At 41.3% G+C, this 27,098-nt stretch overlaps 1 protein-coding gene across 5 annotated transcripts in view; it reads right to left on the bottom strand.

Annotated features, from left to right (window-relative positions):
* Positions 1-27,098, bottom strand: part of ANKRD28 (ankyrin repeat domain 28) — a 183,108-nt gene that overhangs the window by 40,361 nt on the left and 115,649 nt on the right. For all 5 annotated transcript variants that reach the window (XM_090046615.1, XM_090046614.1, XM_090046616.1 and 2 more), the window contains exons 7-9: positions 17,176-17,318; positions 15,757-15,969; positions 1,824-1,902 (exon numbers count right to left, since the gene is read on the bottom strand). In XM_090046615.1, coding sequence (XP_089902741.1) covers positions 1,824-1,902; positions 15,757-15,969; positions 17,176-17,318 — 435 coding nt within the window. The remainder of the gene's footprint in view (positions 1-1,823; positions 1,903-15,756; positions 15,970-17,175; positions 17,319-27,098) is intronic.

Raw genomic sequence — 27,098 nt, 5'->3', positions numbered from 1 at the left:
GTAACTGGTAAAACGTAGAGAGGTTACCTGGGGTAATGAGATGGCAGGCAGGTTATAACGTGCCATAAATCCAATGTCTAAAATCATGGACTAAATACAGACATTGGATTTATGGCACATTATAACCCTGCTTGCCATCCAATAACCCCAGATAACCTCTCTACATTTTACCAGCTATTCTACCACCAGGTCAATATTCCCTAACCCTCCCCACCCCAAATCTTATAACTATTGTCCCCCATGGCCTCTGATCCACACAGCCAAACATTTAGATTTTCACAGGCCTGCATTTGGCATATTGGCTTCTATTCTATCCAGGAGACCACAAAACAGCATCAGACTCCCCCTAGGCCTGAAGAAGGGTATTTGTACCCAAAAGCTTGCAAAGAACAAGTTTTCGACCTATTCAGTTGGTCTAATAAAAGACACCACTTTTAGTCAAAGAACCTCATCTGCTAAAGTATTTACACCATACTTACCACCATATTTACTCAAATTTAAGATGAGGTTCGCCCCCATCAGCATGGGAGAAAATGGCTCCAAGTCTTATATTCAAACGAAAGGAAGCCTCATTAAATACATTCTCTATCATTAAACTGCATGTGCTCAGTAATGGAAACCAACTATGAACATGATTAAATGCAGCCAACACTGAGCATGACAATAAAACACATGGCCCATATTGGGCAAACATGCTTATGAGAACCTACTATAAGGATGGGTTACTGCAGCCTGAGTAAGATATATGGTAGTGCCCATTGTGCCCAGTCCCATCAGTTCCAACTTTAAGTCATGGTGAGCTATGACACTGCATACATTTCAACTTCCTCTCCAATCCTACAGCTGAGCTGTGCCTTTATTTCCCATTTCTAATGATTTCTGTTTCTTCACCAACCTTAAATTTTTGACAAACATCAACAAACGGGGCTGCAAACAGTTCATCCAAAATTCCTCTGAAGTCCCTATCCCAGCCTGTCATGTATGGTTAGTGTGACCACACCCTTCATCAGGTAGAACTGAAGCAGATTGCCCTGTGCCTCATCTGCATAAACATTTTTGAGGGACCCCATTTTTGGAGGACTCGTGACAAGAACATCTCGTTCCAGTCATGAGAGGGAGGGTTAATTAGCACATGGATCCTTCTGGGGAGTAGAAGAAGGTATCTGGAGTACACACACATATGGAACAGTGCTGAGCTATGGGGTCATCATGGCCTGAAATACTGTTGACTCTGCTGGGGCCCAGTCCAATGAACTATTTGATAAATCATGAGCCTTTCAGCTTTGGATTAATATCATGCATAGTTTGTACTATGTATAAATAGGTAAAGTGCTGCTTATAAGTGTGTTAATGGAATACCTGTCCTAAAACTTCCTGCAATTTCAAAAAAGGTAAAAATGCATCAATTTTAGATGAACTAAGTCTATGGGTACCAACAGTAATTAGCCTATATGCAAATTACTACAGGTATATCATTGAAAGTTCAGTTTTTTCAAATTTGCACCTCATTTCCAGATGCTCAGGGAGAACAAGGTCTGACAGTGAGGGGAGTGGGGAAGAACCTGGGGAGGGCAAGGGGGCTCCCCACCCCCGTAGATTTAATTTTCCCTGCTGTAGCAGTAGGAGGTGGACAAAGTTAGGGCAAACCATCAATAAGTAGATCTTACACCTGGAATATTATAACAAATTTTTAATTTTCCATATATAGAATCTAATTAGTGGGGGGTTGTCTCATATTCAAGTAAATATACTATTTTAGAAAGTGAAAATATCATTAACATTTCAACTTCATGTACATTAAAAAAAAACACCTTTCTTTTTACCATTCTGGATGATGGTTTGGGATCTTGAAAATCTACCATGAATTGCTGTCATGTGCAACGGTGTTTTGCCATCTTTACTCTGGGGAAGAGGGGAAAAATAAATCAAACTATAGGTAGCAGAATTTTATCCAAGGTTAATAAGAAATAGCAAATGTATTGCCACAAATCCTGTAAATCTCCTCTTTGTAGTACTGTAAAATAACTGGCAAAGGACAAGGCAGGACGACACTGCGGGCATTCCAACAAAGAGCCTACCTTGCCGTTCTTAACTATTGATCCAGATGTCTGCAACTCAGTCATGCGCACTCATCTCAGAATTGTACCTTAGGCCCATTATTCAAGAGAATACTGATATTGGGTAAATTTAGCACCATGCACTATGCCCACCTCCCCATAAATCTAAAACCCAAACAATCAACACAGCTTCTTTGATTAAGAAATACCTATAGTTATTGCAGATTGATACAAGTGTTATCAGAACATAAGACATTTCCCTGATGTTGCTTTAAAATGAAACTCTTAAGTAATTCATCATAAAATGCAAGAAATCCTTAACGTGAACTATTCAACCACAGTGAGTATTGTAGATTTGACACACATACCAAATGTGCATTTAACCATTCACCCAGAAAAGATATCTTGAAAAGTAGGTCAATGTTAATGCATGAGAGGAGTTCAGGTTTTAACAGCATGATCTAAAGGCATTTATACACAGTCTTTCCTATGGTTATTGCTTAAGGATGAAATTGTGTTCTGCTACCAGCTCATTAAAGGCAAGTAGAAAACTTCATATACAAAAAAAATTGTTATAAACCCTACTGAGAAACATGGTTTTGCAATTAACAAATATAAAAACATTTTTTTTATTCCTCAGAGGTACATATGCACGTATTGATCAACTATACTCAGATATCAGATTGTACACTGTTCAGGGAATATGGATAAAAAGGTAAAGGTGGTATACCTTAATGATGGCATAGGGCATAAATGGACATTCATTTGAAGTGTTAAGGAGTACTGGGAAATTTGCAGCGACTCAGAAATGTGGTATGCCAGGCATGTGCACCCGTTCAAGCTCTCAGCTGTCCAGCGCACCGCAAAAATATTGCTAGAACACGTACTGCTAGCACTCTGCAGCCAAGGGGACCATTTGCTGAGAGCACAGTGTGCTTTGCCAGACTGTCTCACTACCCCATCTTCAGAGGCTCCCAAGGACAGTTGAGCACAGAGGCAAGTCCTGACTGATTGGTCACCTGGGGACTGTGCCCATCCATGGACTTGCCAGCTGGGAGAAGGCAGAGGGACAGATTCTCTGGTCAGTTTCCTCTCTCAAAGGTTTATCATAATTACACTCCCAGCCTGGAATGCAGCACCGTGTGGCTCCCAATCCAGCAGTGGTAGCAGGTCACATGTGTCTTGTACACCTGCTAGCAGAGTCGAGGCCTGCCACTGCCCTTGTTTGGATCCTGTCCAGCCTGGAGGACAGCACCAATATACAGTCACATGGATATGACCAAAATCTTGGCCATAAGCATTCAAGCTCTCTGCTTCCTGGTTCTTATCCCCCAAAAGCTACCTGGCTGATATAGACTATGCCATACTAGACATCATGATAACGGGGGGAATTCCTGGACCACTTACAGGCTGTGTACTGGCATAAGCATCAACTGCTGGGAACACATCATCATGCAGACCTAGGATGACCAGCAGTGAGAGAAGAACTTCACAGAAATATCCACATTCACATAACAGAGCACAAGCCTGAGGATACCCCTTGCCATGGAGAAGTGCATTACTGTCACTGTCTGGGAGCTCATAATCCCTGGCAACTTCCGATCTGTAATCAGCCAGTTTGGCATGGGCAAGTGCACAGTGGAATGACAATATAGAGGGCACCCCTGATTATCCAACAGGTGCTAGCACTATGTTTCACCTACCTCACCAACCCAGGTAGTCAGCAATGGAAGATGGGCACCATGACCTTGCACAGGCTTCACTATTTATACATGCTGTGACCACTGAGACTCACAGACCCTCTGGCATCAAACCTGGCCCGAGACTTTGCACAACTGTGCTGCACTACACAAAGCACATGTGCACATCATGGCACAGATAACCATGGAATGACCCTTGGGAAACCATGTCCTGCAGAGATCTAACTCTGCCTCGGCTTCAGGAGAGGTGCCTAACCATCTCCTTTGCCCTAGACATGGCCTTTAAACATTACAACAACCTTGAGCGGTGCTCTGCTGACTGTAGAACGCCTGCACAAGGAATGAATCACTCCTGACTTTTTCCTTAGTACCCTTGATGAGATTGTATATAAAGCAAGAAATGTCATGCCAATATGACATGAATGGGTATTGTAATGCACAATGAGGGGTTTTGTGAGTTGAGTTCATACTGTGTTTTTCAGAAGATGGTGCAGGACTGGTTATGAGTGAAGCTGCCAATGTGATTCAGTTTGGAGAAGCAATAAAATATGCACCAGAGTAAACTGAGATTTATCTTGAATTCTATCTAAACTAATCTACATACAGCCCAGAAATTAAATAAATAATTTGCTTGGCTTTCAATAAGAGCAATGATATTTCAGGACTAAGCAAGAAAACTACTGAGCGTTTCAAACAGCCAAACGCACCTGAAGTTAAAGTAAAATTCAAAAGTGCAATTAATTTTGGGGGGGACCACAGATAATCTTCATGCTAGAATTCTGAAAGAACTGGAATATGAAACTAAACTCAGTATCAAGGATTTTTAATAAATCTCAAGTTATGAGTACCAGAGAATCACAAAACATAGCATCTATATTTAAAAACGGTAAAAACATACCTTAGTCTCATCTCGATAGTATGCAAGCCTTTAGAACAAATTTTGAAGTAAAGTATAATTAAACACGTGCAGGTAAAAGGAAAAAGGTATAAAATGCAATGCATGTTTACCAAAGGTCGACTGTACCAGACTAACCACACAACTTTGATGATTGATTTTCTAGACAAAGGAAATGCAATAGATTTTATCTATCTGGACTTCAGCATTTGACATAGTGCCACACAGGAAAATACTGTGAGGATTAGCACTAGGATTGCAGGGTAGACAAAGTACTAGGTAAAGAGGAGACAATAATGGGCAACTTTGAAAGAGGAAATATCAAGCTGGGGAGAAGGTATTAGTGGGAGGACAACTGGGGATACTTTAAAGACTGGTGTAGTAGGAACAAAATGAAATTCATTAATACAACATGTACTTAATGTATAATAGAAATTTCTGCTTTAAGCTAGGAAAACACATCTGTTGGAAGCTAAAGAGAAGGGCCTAGATTTATTAGATGGTTACAGCAGGACTATGAGCCACAAATGTCATGTGTGAGTAAAAAAAATAAAAAAAACAAATCCTAAAATATAATTAGGAGAGGTGTTTCCAGTAGAGAAGTACAATTCTCCAGTGAGATGTACACAGAATTCCAGATGTGGACAACTGTTTACTCATGTTAACCAAAGAGTTATCTAAAATAAAGCAGTGTGGAAAATGGTGACTAGGATGATTAGGGCAGTCTTTCTTATGAAGAGGAAACTAACAACATTTTGCTAGGATGAAGAAGCCACCCAAATGATGAGAAGGGAGAGATCATTCTCCAAGAATGCATCATTAGGGTAAACAACAAGGAGGTAAAAGACCTACTTAAACTCAAGGACAATCTGTAACAAGAGCAAATAGGTATAAACTGGCTATGAATACACATAATCTGGAAATCAGCAAAAAGTCCAGCCAACAGAATAACATGCTTTAAGAAGGACTATTTACAATCATTTACAAATGAAACTCAAATCAGCAGGACTAAAGAGATTTCTTCAAGTTCTAAGTTCTTATGTTCCTCTGTAACTACACTGAGGTAATTTGATTTAAAAAAATGTCTATCACAATATACAGTTATACAAAAGAGCAAAATTAAAACTTTGTGAAAAATGTCATGCTCAGTATTTTGGACTGCATAAATAATTTCAGAATTGAACACACACAAAATCTAAAGAATTTAATTTCTTTTGTGATTTTAACCTTTCAAATATATATGTTAAATTAATAGGCTGGGAAGCCTATAGTACAGAGAACTATAGAAAGTGAATTTCTTCAGTAATGAAATAGCAGCTCCAGTTCACTGAACTGAAAATATTAGGTTTCTAAAGATTTAGGATGCAGTTGCCTGAGACAGCACAGGACATGACCTAAGCATATAGGTCTAGAAAAAACCTCCTGTTTCCTTTTTTCCTTGGAGGTCTTTGATCTATGTGTTGGTCAAATGTAACCTTGCTAAGCTTATGAGATCTGACAGTAGAATAGCTGTAGGCTAATCTTATTTTTACTGTATTCACTGAAACTCTGTTAAGTGAGATAACAGGAAAAAGAATCAAATCCAGGTCTCCTATAATTGACCACCAGTCAAGATACGCTTACAAAACCTTTTTTTTTTTTTTCCAAACAAAAAACCAAAACCCACACAAAGAAAGCAGCCTTTGCCTATTTACAGACAGGGAACAAGCACAGAATACCAGGTACGCTCAAGTGATCACCCATTCAAGTACTAACCCCACAACTAAACACTGTTTCATTTTAAAATTAAAAAAGGAAGTCTACTTAGCTTACTCACACTGTTGATTTTTTCATGTATCCTGCTGTGCCTGTCCAACATCAATTAAATGGTGTACTATAATTTATTCACCCCAAAATGTGCCTAGATTTGTGCAAATCTGGAATAGCAAGAGTGGATGTTACAGTAAAAACGGGACAGAGCAGAACAAATTTTCATAAACTCCCCCTTCCATGGAAAATGCAGCAAAAGAAAAAATGTCTGCTGATCTGCTCTCTCACTCTCCCTTCCTCTCCTAATGGTTAAATCAATGAGGTTTACAGCTGACTTTCTGGATTCTCCAAAACATTCACTGGTCACTGTCCACCTAACCACAGGAACCCAAACAGACTGCTAACAGAGATAACTTTCTGAACCTGGTCATAACTGACAATGCCAGGAGCATGAGACTGCTATGATATTACTGACTAGACATCCCTCTAAAAATCATGAAAGTAGGTGAGCATTGGAGAGAATTAGTGCAGCTCAACAGATATCTGATTATAGCAGTGTACAAATGTTCAATTCTAGCTGTGCAAAATTTCTACTAATAGAAATGATTTCAGGAGAGGTAGCAGTAGAGATGTTCAGTCTGGAGCCACCCCATCTTCCATGATCCTTAAGCTCTCTCAAGAACAGGATGATCCCAGTCTGGGAAAGGCATGGGCTGCTCCAGTCCTCCCATTCCCAGGGGAACTAGGGCAGTGGGGCAAAGCCCACACCTGCTTCTCACATCAGGGACTCCAGTGTGAGAAACAGGCAAAAGGCTGTGCTGCCCACTATACTTAGCTCCAGATGCCAGGCAGCTGAGAGGAGGGAGCAGCATGGCAAAGCACACTGCAGGTAAGATCCCTGCTCAGCCACTGGGCACTGGGAGACAAGTGGTGGAGCAACACAGCTCCCTGATCTCACACTGACATTCCTGGTGCCCAGTAGAAGAGCAGGGGGAACAGCACTTGAAAGACCCTGCCTGCTTTTTACACAACACCAGAGTGAAAAGTAGGCAGGGGACAGTTGACAGCTGCCTCCCCCCCTTCCCCACAACACCTTTTCCAGATTGGGGTTAGCCTGGTTTTGGGAAGGCATGGGAGCCTTTCTTCCAACAGATATGTGCACATTCAGTCTCCTAGGAGAAACTCTTCCAGGAATGATTTCTCCTTCATTATAGTTGGGTTATTTAAGTTTTCTCCGAGAAGAGCCTTTTTTTGCTCCGGGAGAAAAGTTTTGGATGTCTGCGCACTTGTGTTTTCCAACAGGAGAACAGCAATTCTTCCAGTAGAAACTGAATGTCTGTGCATGGCCTATGTAAAGTAAGATAAACAAAATATTGTGACTGCTGCAAGAAGTTTGAACTTATCTTTAATATTTGAAAATGAGAAAAAACCTCAGGACACCTGCAATTAAACTAGATTTACATCAGTAAAAGAAAGATTAAATCAGTGGAACAAAAGGTGTTTTTCTCTCTAGCCCATTTAACTGTTTGATATAGCAAACCTGTTGGTTTCAAATACTTACCAACTCAAGTAATGAAATTTTAATTATGGGTTCATATAATAGAAAATCGCCAAGTAGCCTTAACTATAAAGGCCCTGTTTTCAACTGCTTACAGCACGAATCAGCAACCACGGTTAGGCTGCAGGGAGAAGTAGTGATCAGGTCCTGCTGGTGGCCTGCCTCCGATCTGACCTGCATCATTGTTGCCTGCTACCAGAAAGCGTTACCAACCACTGAGCAACAACATTATCAATCTTTAATTTTGTGAGTTGAAATTTTTGTTCATTTGTATCAGGCCGGGCTTACTTCCACCTCCCACTGCCTCTAATTTCAGCATGTATAGTTGAGCTGGCTTACAGTAAGGGTAGGAAAATATTCCTTGTTTTGTTCATGTAAAAATATTCTCAATAAAACAGTTCCAAGAAGCTTCACTGCCTCTGTGCTTTGGGTAGGAGACTAGAAATGTAGATGGAGGCGAGACTGCCTTGGTGATTGCGTTATGCATTTTATCAACCCGTGTTTTGCCAAGTTCAACAGGGGACTTGAATGAATCAGCGTACCTGGACCCTGTGCCAAAGCAGTTCACAGTAAGGTGGGAATGCTGACAGATGGCACTCAGGAGAGAACTGTGAGAAACACTGGTAAGGGGAGTGAGGATTGAAGCAGTCAGTCCAGGCAGAAGGAACCTGCACCAGGGAGCCAGGGATGCCTGTCATTTTAAGAGGACAGAGCAGAAGCAGCACTGGCTGACTCTTAATTAAATGTGCATGGCGGGGATGGGGTGTATGAAGGCATGCAATTCAAAGGAGGGCAGTCTCTTGGACATATAAACCCAGTCCTAAATCCGAGCAGGCAGTCAGGCCCTGCTGGCAGCACTGACAGGAGTTTCCACAAGGAAGCAGACTGTGGGAAGCAGTGCCCTGGGAAACAAAGGCTATCCTCAAGGGTGAGAAGGGGCCTAATTCTGAGAGTTATAGTTTATGGCCAGTGAATTCTGTAAGGGCAGTATGCATATATTTTACCTGTGCTAATATATGTTTGTTTAGGTGCATGGTACCACTGGTAGATGGTGCAACTGATAGAGAAGGAAAAGCGTCCACAGAGGTGCCTGAGGGGCAGAACTATTTAGCTCTGCCAGGGGCAGGGATGCAAAGCACAGGCAACAGGGGCAGCCAGGGGCTATTGAGAGGCTGGGATGGAAAAGGCCAGGCCAGAGCCAAAGTGGGCCCAGGCTACCCGTTTACAGCCAAATTAACCTGCAGGCTAAAACTAGGAAAGATGAAGCCTATACAAGGGAATAGCTAGCAACTGACTGAGACCCGCAAGACAGGGGCATTGCTGGATGGGCAGAAGGGGGCCATAGATGTAAACCTTAAAGCAAGTAGGGTCTAAGAATGAGTAGATGAAAGCAAGAGTGAGCAAGCATCCTAGGCTCAACCAGTCTGACAGCAGCCTCCCCTCATTATTGTTTAACATCAAGGTGTAGCAAAGTAAGGAAGTAGGGAGAGACCCTGGGAACCAGACAGGGAAGACAGCCCAAATGTGGCACCATCCTGTTATGCCAAGTTACACTTGTTAGAATTTGCAATGAAATTCTCCAAAGATTCCATCTACATTGAGCATACTCATTCACTAAGCATACTTAAGATAAATAAGATCATTGAGTCCGGCAGGGGGCTGAACTTGATGATCTTCCAAGGTCCCTTCCAGCCCTAATGTCTATGAATCTACTTCAGCTTGAGACTGAGCAGGACTTTCTTCTTCCTTTCTGGAAGAAAGCAGGAATTGGAATAGACTAGTAGGGTGACTATTTGTCCTATACCCTCAACCTATTGGCACCTAGGCTGCAAGGGGATAGACGAGAAAGTAACCCGACTGGAATGAAGTGAAGAACAAAGTTTGGTACTGAGGAGTGAAGGAGACAGATATGTGGAGCCAAGGGGCAAGGGGAGACTGGGACTAGAAAAAGAACAAAAATACAGGCTTGAAGAAACTAGGGTATAAGTAGTAGTTTTCTGGGTTTTTCCACTTTAACGCTACAGATTGGGAAAATAAAACTGATTTCAAACCACATGGGAGAAAGTATAAATAGATTAAATACTACTACAGAATGCCCAATCAATCAAAAGAAAAGACAAAGTTTTAGTCCATTAAAAACTAATTAAAAGAAAAGCAAAATCCTTTGAAAATGATTCAATTTACTGTCAAGCACTGATACATTTCCAATCATGTCTGTTGTCTTCTGCTAACAGCCTTACTATAGATTAAGTAAGTAATTGGGGTTTTAATATTTTAAGATTTACTGAAAACATCACATTTTTGTAAAAGGAGGGGTTCAAGTTTCCGAGTCAGATATCAGGTACCTTAAGTTCTGTTTTGCTTGTTCTGTCTTTCTGAAGTATAAAACTGCAGTCTGGGTGGAAAGCCATTATATGATTTTTAAAGCACTCCAAGGGAAATAGCTTGAGGGTCTAAAAAGAAAATAATCAATCCCATATTCTGATTTTTAGGTCAGAATTCCTAGCTTTAAGCACCACCATTTCTTTAGCAACCAAATAGAAGAAAAGCATCTCTGGCTCTTTCTGGCATGTGAGTGGAGGTGGGGCATTGACCTGGGGCTGTGCTGGGAAGCTGGTAGTGGCAGCATTGGGAGTGGAGCTGCAGTGAAATCTGGGGTGGCTGCAGCCCCCTCCCAGTGCCACCAGCACCTGCTTCAAGCCTGCTCCTGGTGAGAAGAGCCCTGCACAGCCCCAACTCCAGCCCACAGCAGCAGCCCGCCCACCTGCCTGTCCCACACAGATCCGGTGCCACATGCCTCCCCCCCTTTCTGTCCCTCTGTGCCCTCCCAGGGTACAAGCAGAGGTAGGAGCTGCCCCCCTCCACAAGCTGTGGCTCTATCTCATGCCCGCCCTGCCCCAGCTGGGCCAAGCCTGCCCCACCCTCTCCCTCACTGCAGGGGGCATTGATCTGCGCCCCCATTCTCCTACCCTCTGCCCTCCCCTTCCACCTGACCAGACTTACCAGCTGGAGGCAGCAGTATCAGAAATTGAATCATTATCAGTCAATATGCCTCCTTAAATATCAGGTACTGGTATTGGCCCCCACTCTATCAGAGCACCCTTAATACAATCCTATGCTTCTATTATTCTAGGAATATGATAAACACTATTGTGTATTGTTTTAAGGCCTAGACATTAACAAATCCTTTATAAAAACTGCATGCCAAATATATTTCTAACTGTACACCCACCTCTTACTTTTGCTTCCCAAAGCATAGATTTGAGCACAAAAAGTGCTGCTAAGTTACTTTACATCAACCATGACCTCCACTGCAACTTAAACCATGGCTTTAGTTAACACTTTGTTCACAGTTCTGAGTTTAAATAAAAATGAAATCTGAAATCAAGTTTTAAAGAAAAACACAAAACTATTCAAGAAAGAATGTTAGTTAGGAAGAGTCAGGATAGAAGATTTGCTTTACCCTTTGAGACTGGATCTAAGGAACAGAAGTTTATGTCTTAAATATACTGGGGTGTTATATTAAGTGAGAAGCTGGCAATATGAAAAAAAAGAAAGCGAAAGGGAAGTACACATAAGGACTTGTGTATTCCCCATGAAGCGAGAGATCAAATTCAACACCAGGGTTCCTTAAAATTTCTGTGGCACTGCAATGAACTTTTCATCAACTGAAATTTCTGCAAGTTTCCATTAAAATTGTAAGGTTTTCATTTAAGGATGAAAATGAACTGTACATATCCTCTATTTTTATATTAATAGATTAATGGCATTTTCATAGATTTTATAGACACTAGAGCTGGAAGGGACCTCGTGAGATCATCAGGTCCAGTCCCCTGACCAAGGGGCAGGAAGTCAGCTGGGGTCAGATCACCCCAGCAAGATAAGCATCCAGGCATTTCTTAACAGTATTATATTTTTTTCATCTATCTTAAATTTTGTTCTGACTGATAAAAAACTGGTTGCAAATGTAAGGATGATATAATATCTGATGAGAAGTGATTACAATAGTACAGGATTCATGATTCTAAGAAAAGGAATGCATAGGATTAATAAAATACGGAAACTAGACTGAAGAAGGGCAGATTTCAAATCAAGAAATAATAAATAATGTCTCATGGGTAGGGAAATTGATGGATAAAAGGATTCAGAGTCGTTGGCAGTTCATGAGGGATATGCTGTTGATGGTTCAACAAGAAGCTACACTGAAAACAGCACTACAGAAGATCAATGTGGCTACACAAAAGACTACTTAATTAAAAGGGAAACAGTGAATAGAAAGAGGGGAGGTAACTAAAGAAGCATAAAGAAAAACAGTAAGAATGTGCAGGTACAAAAGCAAAGAGAAAAATGGACACATAATTGGCTATATAACTTCAAGTACATATATAAATGGATCAAAGAAGGCCTCGAGTTTCAAGTGGAATACCACAGGGATCTGTTCTGGGTCTGGTGCTGTTCAATATTCTTCTTAATGATTGGGAAAGGAGAGAAAGCTTCCTGATCAAATTTACATTTGGCACAAAACTGGGGAGGGCTTGCAAACATTTTGGAGGACAGAATTAAAATTTAATAGGATCTTAGATCAGAGAATTGGGCTCTATAAAACAAATGAAATATAGAGCCTATGCAAAGTATCATACTTAAGAAAAAAAACAAATGCATAGATACAGAATAGGAGATAATTGGGTAGGCAGTAATAATTGCCAAGAAGATTCCAGATTTTGGCTTAAGAGATACTCAACATGAACAAGTAATGTGATGCAGTCACCACGAAAAAAGTGAAATTTTGGGCTACACTAAATGTATACCCTGTAAGACACAGAAGGCAACAGTACCCCACTACTCAGTTCAGCCACAGTACTCCATCTACAATTCAAGAAAGATGTGGATAAACTGGAGAAAATTCAGAGGGCAGCAGCAAAGATGACAGAAGAGTTGCAATGTAAACCATAGAAAGAAAGGTTGATTTAGTTTTGGAGAAAATAAGATTGAGAAGGAACATGACAGCAGTTTCCAAATATTTGAAAGTCTTCCAAAAACTATTCTCCCCCGCAAAAGAGGGCAAGATAAAGAAATGGATGTAAAGTGCAGCACAGCTGATTTAGAGTAAATAGCAAAAAATATTTCCTTACACTCATAACAACAAGACAGTGGAACAAACTGCTCGGGGAAGTTACAGAATCTCCTTCACTGGAGGTTTTCAAGAAGAGGGTGATTGTCTCAAGTAGTATAGGAATAGCACACTACATTTGGGCACAGGGCTGAACTAGCTCACCTGTGTGATCTCTTAAAAAACTATGTTTCTATGTTCAAATTACAAATTGCAGGTTGTCGCCAAGTAGGAAAAAAAAATAAAGAGGGAAATTCAGTAGCCTTCTGTAGAATACAAAAATTGCTCAGTTTGTCAAATTGAGAGACTGCCCTTTGCGTTTTGATTTTTGGGGATTTTTTTAATAATTCCACTCCATGTTTTTGCTAGCTCCGATTTTCTTTTCAATAGGTTAACTTAAAAAAAAAATTAAGAATAATTGGTAGATCTCATGGCCAAGAAAAGATGTTTTCAGCTCCCCCAGATCAAAAGATTTTAAGGTATTAGTCTAAAACTTCCAAGGCATTTTGGACCCTCAGGTAAGAAAAAAAATAACTAAGAGTTCTTAAAGCTGTATTGTTCATGTGCAAAATCTAGTGTAGATAAACTGGAGACCTTTTGCCTTAAGCAGTATGCACAGATGCCCCATGCTCGCCTCTATGGTCTGTACTGAGAGTAAAAAGGGCAGTGTATACTTCCTACTCTTCAGGTTCTTCTAAACTAAAGAATTACAAAATGCCTGGGACTCCAAATAAGAAAGGCTGGAGGACCAAGATGTAGAATATGCATATGGGGATATTTTTTTCAAAGTGATGGCCTTCTTCACAAGATGAGAGAAAAAAGAGTCACAGACCCTGCCCCCAAAGCTGGTTCCCTTGTTGTACCACCCAGAGGGAAAATTGTCAAAGAGCTGAGAAAGGGGACTCTTCTGCTAGTGTTTACTGGATTCTTTTACCAAATTAAAGAGAAATGGATTAGGAATTCATATTTCCATATCCAGCAGACTGTCTTTCCAAGTTATATGTTGATCCAAGCTAGTGCCGTATGCATCTCGGGTACTATTTGGCAGGCGCATGAAACCATATCACAGATCAATTCAAACCACTGCTAACAGGTTGGCCTCCACCTGTGGCTCCTGAACCTCTTCAGGGGAAGGTAGGCCCTGAATAAACAGGAGGCTCCTAGAAACTCCAGTCTCTTAACTAGGATCTGTTTACCCATGTTTTAAAAAGTCTAAAACAGAAACAGCATAAACTGAATGTCCAATACTATCTGCTGGGAAAATCTGCCATTCACTATCTAGATGTCCAACTATCATTACAACTCAATGGTAGTTGGTGTAAGGTCATGCCGCAGCTGGAGTACTGCGTCCAGTTTTGGGCTCCACAATTCAAAAAGGATGTGGAGAAGCTTGAGAGAGTCCAGAGGAGAGCCACGCGCATGATCAGAGGTCAGGAAAACAGATCTTACGATGACAGGCTGAGAGCCATGGGACTCTTTAGCCTGGAAAAGCATAGGCTCAGGGGTGATCTGATGGCCACCTATAAGTTTATCAGGGGTGACCACCAGGATCTGGGGGAACGTCTGTTCACCAGAGCGCCCCAAGGGATGACGAGGTCGAACGGTCACAAACTCCTGCAAGACCGCTTCAGGCTGGACATAAGGAAGAATTTCTTTACTGTCCGAGCCCCCAAGGTCTGGAACAGTCTGCCAGCGGAGGTGGTTCAAGCACCTACATTGAACACCTTCAAGAGTAAATTGGATGCTTATCTTGCTGGGATCCTATGACCCCAGCTGACTTCCTGCCCTTTGGGCAGGGGGCTGGACTCGATCTCCCGAGGTCCCTTCCAGCCCTAATGTCTATGAAATCTATGAAAGGTGGGCTTCTATTTGTGCAAGGACCTTGCTGAAGTCCCCTGAGGCTGCTAAAATGTAGGATCTTGTGTAGCTAAAGTAATGGCACACCACAACTCTCAAATACTTTTTATGAAAATGCCCAACACTAATAGAGAAATGTTCACCCTCTGTGTCAAGAGGTTCAAAGACGACCCAAGATTCCAAGGAAAAATATTATGGTCACCATCTTGAACTTTAGTATTGAATGAAGTTCAAGATGAACTGATAATTTCCCCTTTTTTTGGATGAGAAAATAACTATTACAGAACTCCTTTCCCCAGTGTTGCAGTTCAACTGAAACAAATGACAGTAACAAACCAGGCTTCTGATCATGTCACCCCACTGTCTGAGGCTTGGTCTCCTCCCACTGCATTAAGCACACATTTTTGTTCTTTACCTTCTCTTCACAACTATCCAATCTGTACTCATCAGAGTCTAGTTTCTTATATCACCCTCATCTTTACTGTTCTACTAATGATGCCAACATTGTTGGCCTGTTTGTACATTTCACCTATACTTCTGTAGTTTCTTCCATGCTGCTTCTTGCTTCTCAAACATTCCAAGAAAAAGCAAGTAAAACCATTTATCCTGGCCTCCCCAAATTCCTCCAAAATTACTCACTTCAACTGTGATTCCTACTGGACTTTGCTAAGATCATGGATTTTTTATATTTATGTCATTTGCTGGGGTCTAAACCCAAGCTTTTTTTGATAAATTTCCCCCCTTTTTTTGATAAATTTCTTCAGATTCATTGTTACACCCACATGTTGCATTTCAGCATAAAATGGAATACTTTAAATTCATTTCCTTACCTTCATATTGACATTTGCACCATTACAGACCAGAAGCTCTAAACACAATGCTCCATGTGTTGATGCAGCAGCGAAGTGCAAAGGCGTAAAACCTTTCTCATTCATTTGATTTACATTGGCACCACAGTCTATAAGTTCATTTACTACAACATCTTGTCCATTGTAGCAAGCTACATGGAGAGGTGTATTTCCATAGGCATTTGGTTCATTCATCTGTTGTGAAGAAAAAAAAACATTTGGTCATCTTGTGCTGTTATGCAGAGCTCCTTCATGCTGTTCTAGAATACTGCTTAAAATTGCATTAAAATGGGTTCTGGATTTAGCTCATTGATCAAAAAAAAAAGTCTAGAATGGAACACTAAAGCTTTCTAAGAGAAGATACCCTTGTCTCCAATTTAATTACTGGGAACTGGGGCCTCCATCTGTGGCTGTCAGAAAGACTGCAAATATTGGGATCTCTTTCCTTCATTCTACAAACCCAAAAGCCTCTGTAGTACAAGAATATTTCATTCAAGTTCCCAGCCTTTCAGAGCTGTGAGCATTTGCTGCAGCATTACAAGTTAGATGCACCACACCTGCTTCTGAAGGCAGCATATTATATATGCCAAGAACTCCTTTCATTCCTTCATCTCCTTTACACAAATGTCTTGCATGACTTCCTCCCATCCCTTTCTGTTTTAGAGATCCCCTGCCAAGAGCTCTGAGTCAGAATCTATTCCCTCCACCAACAATAGTGTCCTAAGTCTCCCCCACACCTGTAGCTGTGCACACTCCACATGACAGGGTGTTCCATTAATTCTTCTTCTAAATGTCAAAGTCCTCCATTCTCCACACAATACCAGAAGCTCTATGTATTCAACTCCTCCTCTCAAACTGAGGACCTGAAGAGCTTTCTAGTGCAAAAATTATGGGTGCCAAGTACTTGAAAATGTTGAAGATGACTAGTATCGCATTAATGCACAACTGGAGCTCTGTAATAAACTCCAAAATATTTGCCTTTTTTTCCTTCTCATTTTGAAAAATATAAGTAGCATCAATGATTTACCCTCAAATTCCTGTGATGCAAGGAAGTTACTAATATCCCCTCGTTACAAACTGGGAAGTGAAGTTAGAGAAATCAACTAATTTCCCCCAAATCACCTGGAAAATGTGTAACAAGGCTAGGAATGGAACTCCAGTCTTCTGGATCCCAGTCCAGTGCCAGGACTATTATTTAAACTATTATTTAAAGCAAACCTGCCTCAGTTCTATGAAAAAAGCTTGAAGTGAAGTTTTATGGAGTGAAAATCCCATGAAGCACTTTTATTATTCTGATCCTAACTATTCTCGTTCATAAAGAAAAAGTGTCTGCTCTCTGATCTTGATCAGTAATAGTACCTGATATGTTATGTAACCTTCTTTCAGCTTATGTTTACTTACATCAACTCCAAGATCTAGAAGATACTTGACCACACTGATCATTCCACTGGAAGCAGCAGCATGTAAAGGTGTATAAGATTTTTTGTCTTTGCAAGTCACTTCAGCCCCATGGGCCACAAGTAATTTCACAACTTCAATATGACCTGCACAAATAAAGAATGGAAAATAAAGTAAACGTATTATTTGTTAATCAATATCTTTGCTCCAATTCACATAAAAATATAAGTTACCATAGCTGCACTTCATTCTAAATACACAGATTTCTAATACTAAACCACAAAAATCATCTAAAATTACTATCTAAACTCCAAAGGAATAAGCACTAAGAAGACTAAGCCCTTAAAAGAAGTGAGAGAGAAAAAAACTCCTAATACAGAAGTGTGTTTTCCCTGCATTGCGATAAGACAATGCTTTCATTTCGGCTCACTCCCTATAAAAAAGCAAAGGAGAAGAACTGTCAATAAACATACCAAGTCATCAATGAAAATATCAGAGCAAATACTACCCAGACAATAACAGAGGAAACAACAAAGCACAACGGAAGAAGTTTGCAGATAAATAATGTATTGTATATTTATAGGATTTTTCTTGTAAACTATTTGACTTCCGTGAGCAGGTGACTTTTTTATTAATATATAATACATTATTTTGCTAGATAATAGGAGTGTTTGTCTAGAGTAAGACAGTCTCCCATTACCAGTCTATAAAAATAGCGTGTGAGGGGTTTTCTTTTTCTTTTTAAAAGATATTTGTCAGTTCTGTTCCATCTCTGGCACTGAGTTTCATTACCTCAGACTAGTTTGCAGACAGCATAAATAACAATTTTCAGCTAAAATAATCTCAGAGGATGTTGAATCGATAAAGGCATAACCCACCAACATCTTGGCTCAAGTGTTTATCAATAGCTGAATTCCAAGTCAGTATGGTTTCAAATATTAACACCACTTAATTCATTGCCATGAGTCAGCAACTGCTGAGCAGCCATCAGCTTTCTCTTCTGAAAAAAATGTGACCTTATCCAGTTGTTTTCTTTGTCACCACAAGTATGGATTTCCCAGCCTGTAGTACTTATTTTACATCAGTACTGAATAGTCTCTGGTTCCCAATTTAATGGATGGAAGATTAATTTAAAGCAAAACTTATAGCATAGTTTTTGCAAAGACTGTTTTTTTTTTTTACTTGTGTGCTGTGAAACAACTTCTATTATGAGCACTCCACATGTCTGATCCATCATGCATGAATCTACTGAACTGTGTTTTTCAAATATATATTTTCTTATTTTGTAAACAACAGACTTTTCAAACCTCCATACTAAGCATGCTGGCAACATTTTTAATATCACCTAACAACTCTTCCTCTATCGACCTACACACATTTGGGGAAGATTCATACATAATCCTTTTCTTCCTTCTTATTAATATAGTGGTAGAGCTTTATGTACTGTGGCCTCTCCTATTCCCCCACACCTTTCCTTTATTTACATTTGGGTTTGGGTTTTTTTTCAGTTTGAAGAAGTTATTTCAGAAGTGTGCTTTCCCTGCTTTTAGCTCTTACCAGAATTTTCTGTTACAAAGGCAAGGTTTGGGACTAACCCCTGCCCCCCGCAAATACGCAGAAGAAAAGCACCACCCAGGTACTTCTAGATTGGATGGAGGGGGAGGACCTTGTATTAGTCTATGATGCAGAAGACAGAGCTACTTTCCACTCAGCCTGCTGGCAACAAGACTATACACCTGATTTATGTTTCACAATGCAGAACTCTCAACAACACAGCCCTCCTATACCCCACAAAGTTCTTGGCAACTTTCCACACAGTCAACTTAGGCCAATTTTATATATAGTTGGAATTCAAATTCCAATCATCAAATCAATTCCAAAACCAAGACAGAACTTTAATAAAGCTGACTGGATCTCGTTTGCTAAACAAACTGACTTTAATAGAAGATGGATAAAAACCACAAGTGAGAGTTATGAGACATTTGTGGATGTAATAAAAGGAGCAGCTAAGAGATGCAGCCCAAGGGGATTTAGAAAAGAAATCCACTAGGGTGGAATGAAGACAGCAATTGTCTTTATAAGGATTTAAAGAAAACGGTGATTCTACAACTGCCACCGTGCTCTTATAGTCTCTGGACAAGACTCAAAGAGAAAAATGGATACATACAAAGGAAAACCTTTATTTCATTCATTCAACCTGTGCTGTATTAATGTCACTGGGCTCAAGCACTGAAGCTTCAAGACCCAAAACCCACATTAGACTGGAAGCAATAGCCAATCATATTCTTGCACTGTCTAGGGCTCTGATCGACAAGCTATTTACAAAGCAAGTGAAATCAAGTTTAAAGGCAAAGAAACACTCCGCTGCATCATTCTCTTCCTTCTCCCAACCTTTTACTGTACATTAGATGCAAGAGGCCCTTAGAGCCATAAAGGAAGATAAAGCTGCAGGCTTCTGGATGAGATATTCCCAGAATTCATAAAATATTGTGGTCCAAAAGCTATTCAGTGGCTAGCAAAGTTTTTTTTAATCGATATTTTGGAATCAGGAAAATTACCAGCTTCATTTTAAGAGGATAAAAATAATAGCAATAGGTAAGGATCTCAACAAGAAACTGAGAACTAGCACCCAATAGCTTTATTAAGTGTGACTTACAAATTAGTAAAAAAGACTGCTATATAATAGAATTTTTCAGACAATAAACTAACATATTCCCCCTGACCAAGCAGTGTTTAGACCCAATAGAGAATGTGATGATCAAATTATGGCCCTGACTACTAATACCAAAAAAAAGTGTTTCAAAAGTCACTAAAAACTGTAGCTGTTTGTCTTCATCTCTTGGGTGCGTATGATACAGTAGGGAGACAAGGACTCATCTTAGTTTTTGGGCATCATATCTTATCTTAAAACTGCTAATTCATTAGACAACATGCTTAGCAATAGATGGTTCCAGATTTTTTCTGATAACACTAAGAGTAGGCAACATAAATTGAACACTGAACTCCTGCAGGGATCAGTCATTGTGCCTCTGCTGTTTAATCTTTACATTCATGACTTTCCAGGCACCTCCTCAAGAAAATTCATATACACTGATGACATAGCCCTGGTTACACAACAATCTTGTTTCTCCAGAGCAGAAATAATACTCACATTTGCTCTGAATACTTTAGATACCTACCTGAAACAATGGTGTCTGCACCCAAACACTGGGAAAAGGGAAGTGTCTACATTTCACTCAAACAGTAAATAAGCTAATTATCAACCCAATACTGTTTTCAGAAACCAGCTCCTATGTTACAACAGTATTCCTAAATATTTAGGAATCATCTTAGATAGAACACTGTCCAATAAAAATCACTTAATTATGCCAGCAGCTAAATTAAAAACCTGTAATAATTTGCCCCAAAAACTCACTGGGATTTTTTGGGGAGTTGATGCAGATGCACTAAGAACAACAGCTTTAGCAGTGGTGTACTCTTTGGCAGAATACTGTGCCCCAATCTGGTTAAACAGTGCTCATACTGATAAGGTTGACATACAACTCAACCAAGCAATACAAATCACTACAGGCATCCCTCTTCAATGGCTCCCTATTCTTAGTAACATACATCCTCCACCACTGAGAAGAAAAAGTGACTCAACTAAAGGATGGTAAGCAATGGGGGCCAAGGCAACGCTGGGACTAGGGGGACAGTACACACATCCACAGGAGGCCTCAAATGCCGCTACATAAACACTCGTAGCATGGGAAACGAGCAGGAGGAACTCACCCTCCTGATGGCTGACACCAGCCCGGACATAGTGGGGATCACGGAAACGTGGTGGGACTCTACGCATGACTGGGCGGTGAATGTCGAGGGCTATAGGTTGTACAGGAGGGACAGGATAGGAAGGAGAGGTGGGGGCGTGGCACTCTATATCAAGGAGGAATACACATCCTCATCAATTAGCAAGGAGTCAGAAGAGGGGCACTCTGAGGTGCTTTGGGTTAGGGTACAAGGCAGTCAAGGGGAGAGAGCCTTAACGGTGGGGGTCTACTACAGACCTCCCAACCAGGGAGAAGAGCTTGACCAGGAATTCTTATGTCAGCTCATAGAGGTAGTGAAGGCTAAAGATGTGGTAGTCATGGGGGACCTGAACTTCCCGGACATCTGCTGGGAGGAGCAGTCAGCCAGGTCTGACCACTCACGTAGATTCTTAGATAGAGTGCAGGACCTCCATCTAACCCAGGAGGTGCACAGCCCTACCTGGTGGGACATCTTGTTGGACCTAGTCCTGGCCATGGGTGATGACCTGGTGAGGGGGCTGCGGGTGCTCGACCTGGGCGACAGTGATCATCGCCTGCTGGAATTTACCATCCAGCGCAAGGTGGCAAAGGCATGCAGTAAGGCAGCAGCCCTAGACTTCAGGAGGGCAAACTTCAATGAGCTAAGAAGGATAGTTGGGGATGCACTGAGGTCCCAGAGGGGAGGGGAGCCAGATGTCCAAGGAGAGTGGTCACTCCTTAAGGAGGCGATCCTCCAAGCCCAAAGGAAGGTAATCCCGACCAGGATCAAAGGGAGCAGGAGAGTACACAAGCCTCCATGGCTCACCAAAACCATCCGGGAATGTCTCCTTGCTAAAAAGGAGGCGTATACCCAATGGAAAGAAGGGGTCATCACCAGGGATGACTATTCTGCAGTTGCTCGGTGATGTAGGGGGGCAGTTAGGAAGGCCAAGGCAGAGATGGAACTGGGACTAGCTTCTCAAATTAAGGACAATAAGAAGTCCTTTTTTAAAAATACACAGGGGACAAAAAGAAGGTCCCGGGTAACGTGGGACCCTTGCAGGTCACGTTGGGGAATTTAGTCGTCACGCCACACTACAAAGATAACGTTTAACGATTTCTTCGCCTCTGTCTTCCTAAGTAGGGATCAGAACAGCCACCTCCCTGCTGGGCCCCCCTCGGGCCCCAGGGGAGGCACACCTGGGCCAAAGGTTAGCGAGGAACTAGTTAGGGAGCTTCTGGAGGGGCTGGACGTATTCAAGTCAGCTGGCCCGGACGATCTCCACCCTAGAGTTCTAAAGGAATTGGCTGAGGTCATTGCAGGACCCCTGGCATGGCTTTATGAGCACTCGTGGTGCTCTGGTGTGGTGTCAGAGGACTGGAAGAGGGCCAACGTGGTTCCCATCTTCAAAAAGGGGAGGAAGGAGGACCCAGGAAAATATAGGCCAGTTAGTCTTACCTTGATACTAGGCAAACTGTTTGAGAAAATTATACTGGCACACATCCATGAGGGGCCAGCAGGGGACTGCATGCTTAGGGGCAACCAACACGGGTTCATCAGTGGCAGGTCCTGTCAGACCAACCTGGTGGCCTTCTACAATCAGATTACCAGATCATTAGATGCAAGGGTAGCAGTGGACAGTCTTCCTGGACTTCCGGAAGGCATTCGACACCGTCTCTCACCCTGTTCTCATTAAGAAACTGGGGGAACTGTGGTGTTGACGCCCACACAGTCAATTGGGTCACCAACTGGCTGGAGGGCCGCACCCAGAGGGTGGTAGTGGATGGGTCCTTCTCAACCTGGAAGGACGTGGGCAGTGGGGTTCCGCAGGGCTCGGTCCTCGGGCCCGCACTGTTCAACATCTTCATCAGCGATTTGGATGAGGGGGTAAAAAGCACCTTGTTCAAATTTGCTGATGACAATAAGATGTGGGGGGATGTGGGCACACTAGAAGGAAGCATTAGGCTACAATCAGACCTAGACAGGTTACAAGGGTGGGTGGATGAGAATAGGATGGGATTCAGCACAGACAAGTGCAAAGTGATGCACCTGGGGAGGAAGAACCAGCACCATACCTACAGGCTGGGGAACTCCCTTCTTGTCAGCACGGAGGCGGAAAGGGATCTTGGAGTCATAATTGACGCCAGGATGAACATGGGGCGGCAGTGTGGGGAGGCAGTCAGGAAGGCCAACTGTACCTTGTCATGCATCCACAGATGCATCACGAGCAGGTCCAAAGAGATGATCCTCCCCCTCTATGCGGCACTGGTCAGGCTGCAGTTGGAGTAGTGTCCAGTTCTGGGCGCCGCACTTCAGGAGGGATGTGGACAGCATGGAGAGGGTCCAGAAGAGGGCCACTCACACGATCAGGGGGCAGCAGGGCAGGCCCTATGAGGAGAGCCTACGGGACCTGAACCTGTTCAGCCTCCAAAAGAGAAGGCTGAGGGGGGATCTAGTGGCATGTTATAAACTAGTCGGGGGGGGATCATCAGGCATTGGGGGAGTCACTGTTCCCCCGAGCACCGCCAGGAGTGACCAGGAATAATGGTCACAAGCTGGCAGAGGGCAGGTTTAGGCTAGATATCAGGAAGCGCTACTTCACTGTCAGGGCAGCTAGGATCTGGAACCAACTTCCAAGAGAAGTGGTGCTGGCTCCTACCCTGGGGGTTTTTAAGAGGAGGTTGGATGAACATCCTGCTGGGGTCATTTGACCCCAGTATTATTTCCTGCCATGGCAGGGGGTCGGACTAGATGATGTACTCAGGTCCCTTCCGACCCTAGAAACTATGAACCTATAAAATAAAAAATATCCTGCAGCTGCCTATACATGAAGATCTCTTAAACATACCACATCTGAGATTAAAACCTAGACAACCAGGTTGAAGAACATCAATTCAACTTGAGCAAGATTCATTTAACATCTAAGATGCCTGGACACAAGAGAGGCCCAAATTTACCCCTTAATACAGAAGTTATTATTACAAATACCACCATTAGACCAACTGGCTTTGATCTCCCTAGACATCTTTTGTCTTCTCTAAACCAAATTAGGACAGGACACGGAAGGTGTGGGTTTTTGCTACAATGATAGGGTAAGCTAGCTCAAACTGCAACTGTGGCACTCCTTTTCAAATTTTGAACCACATCACCTCCGAATGCCCTCTCCAGGCATTTGATGGAACTCTATTGGATTTGCATAATACTATGCATGAGGCAATCAGATGGCCGCAAAATTGGGACATAAAATTGTGAATATGGTTGCCTTTCTTTGTGATCCTTGTATCATCATATGCTTAAAAAAATCCTGGGAAATACAGACACTATTTTAACAAACTTAGACTGCAATCCTGTAATTACATGGAAAGGGAGCCTCTCTCCTCTAAAATGAATTATGTCTTAAATTAGAAAATATGTTTTAAATTAATCATCTAATCCATGGGTTGGCAATCTATGGCCTGGATCTGGCCTGCAACAGCAAGGGCACCTTCTGCATCCTGCTCTGTGTATTCCTTTGCTGTGGTTGATGTTAAACCCCTAAATTTGAAACAATTCCTTCTAACTGGGGCCTAGCAGCAGAGTTACATTTACATTACATACACCATCACCAACAAAACGTTTCAGTGAAGTTTGGCTGCCAGTAAAAAGCTTGCAGATTTTCAGTTTAAATGCAGCTTCTTGGGTTGGTAACTGGCCCTGGTAAGTTACCAGTCTTAAATTTACCAGAAAATGAGATTTTACAGATATGAAGTTGAATGTGTTTAGATGCTTAGAAAAATTTCAAACAGCATTAGGTAACTCAAGGTAGCTTACTTGATTTTACAATTAAAACAAACATTCTCAAATATGAGGTGACCCAAGGAAGAGAACCTGACGCCTGAAAGCTTATCCACCCGCTCTCCCAACTATACCAAAAAAAGACAACACAAAAGCCCTGCTTCCTTTCAAATAATAAAACATTGTTCCTAGTGTACACAAGGTCTAAGAAACTAGATTAAAGATGACAGGTTGACACCACAGTGACAGCTCTGTTGCATAGGAGAAGACAAGGAAAGCACACAAGTGAGTGGAATGGAAGAACACTGCAGTAAAAGGGAATGCTTATTTATTTCCAGGGCCATGACAATGGAAGGAAGAATAAGGGAGACAAACATCTGCTCCTCTTATATGAGCAGCATAATTTTCTAACCTTCTCCTTACCTACTACCATAACATTTTGTTCCCATTCTTTTCCTGCAGCAGCAGCCAGATGCTCTGTTTATTTTGTGCCACTTAGTGTGTGATTATAAATAACGTTTTTGAATCACAAATGAAAAAAGCATGCTAAATGATAGATCTTAAATCTGTCTTTAAAGAAACTGTCAGCATCTCTCTCTCTGCCATACATTTATGGTGATATAAATGAAGAGAGACCATCTAAACAAAACCACCACATTTCAAAAATGTTGTTTCACTACTCGAGATTTTTGATTTCGGGTCTAATCTAATAAGTCTCCCAGGCACCTGGTTTAAGCCTGATGACACCAGTTTATATAGGTCTGATTTATCCTACATAGCTGTACTAGCAGAACTCAGTTCCCTTCTAAGAACAGTGAACAACGGGGCTTCTGCCACCAAAGGGAAACCACAAGGAAGCTCATCTCAATGCAGACATGGTTTCTCCCAGTAGCCATGGCCTCTCCAACAGACAGTGCCTTCCACAGTGCATGCTAGGCCGCTATAGTGCAGCCATATGTGCAAGGCCACATGTTGCCAGCTGCCTTATCATACTGGCTATCAGTCAGCCAAAATTCTGCTGATGGAAGATTTATAATAATGTACAGAAGACCACAATCGGGTGTCTTCCTTGTGAGATTTAACATAAGCAAACATGTTTCAAACTTCTCAGTGATAACAGATAAGCAAAACTTCAGACTTCCTTTCTGGCTTCTTTTAGAAAAATAATTGCTTGTTTTTAAAAAGCAGTAGTTTCTAAAGCACAGTTGTCTGCTATACTTAAATTAGCAGCAATTTTGGTGTTAAATTAACTAAGGCAAATAAACAAAATGTATTAAATATCTCTCCTGGCTGATATGCAATGGACTTTTTTCTAAGCAATATTCTCTCTCAGTAAATGCAGTGTGTACTATAACTGAAAATATGGTTAAATTATCTATATCTGTGCTATTATAATGACAAATTTTATATGAGCCAAGGCTTATAGAATAGTCTATATTATCCTCCTCAAAAGTTAATAACCCGTTATTCGTCCAGCCAATATCTGCTACTGAAAGATTTCTAATTCTCTCTCTGTTCAAAAGTTAATTTCACTTAGTTGCAGTATGAAAGCTTTAAATGTATGTGTAGTAACCCAAACTACTTCATTTGCCACTGATTCAGCTTTCCGTTTCCTAGCCACAATTCAAAGTTTTCTTTAAGACAATATCATTAGAAAGTATCTCTTAGAGAAAGTTGTAAAAAAGTGTTGATTTCTATAGGTCACCTATGCAGAAGAGAAAGTAGAGTCAACAGTGTTCTCCTAAGTATGTCAAAGGCATGGATCAAGTCAGATATGTCTTTCTATAGCACCTATTATCCAGATGGATTTTAAAATATTTTCCATATTTTAATGCACCTGAAAGTTATGCATATCAGGAAGGAAAAAAAGCCCTTATATCCATAGTGAAGTGAAGCTGCTATTAATTCAATAGAACACTGCAAAATTGGTTTGGAATATGAAGAATAGAGTACATAACTGGAGTATTAATTTTACTTTTTTCTTTTTAAATCAGGACATTAATCCCTAAGAATGCAGCAGGATCCTTAAGAAGTAAAAATGGTCAGGATGCCAGTTTTACATTTAATCCAAGAAATTCTTGTGCTTGCTCAGCATTATCAACGTTTCCATTCTCCTTGACAGATAAGCTGTACTTGAAGAGTCAGACTGCACTATTCAAATCAAGATATTATTGAAATCAAGATTAAGGATAGCATCAACTGGCTTTTACTTGAAAATTGATCATAAAACTCAGATTGATCAACACTGACTTAACCTCTTAATCACACATTCTGCAACCTGAATGGATGAATGGTTCAGGTTAACTGCCTGGAAATACATATCTGTGGTTATAGTTTACAGTGAAAAATAGTATAAGTAATTCTTGTGACTTATTTAGAAATAA

The sequence above is a fragment of the Crocodylus siamensis genome, chromosome 5 (genome assembly GCF_052110815.1).
Source record: "Crocodylus siamensis isolate JL-2025a chromosome 5, ASM5211081v1, whole genome shotgun sequence".
NCBI classification, from domain to species: domain Eukaryota; kingdom Metazoa; phylum Chordata; order Crocodylia; family Crocodylidae; genus Crocodylus; species Crocodylus siamensis.
This window is presented reverse-complemented; position numbering and strand designations above follow the sequence as displayed.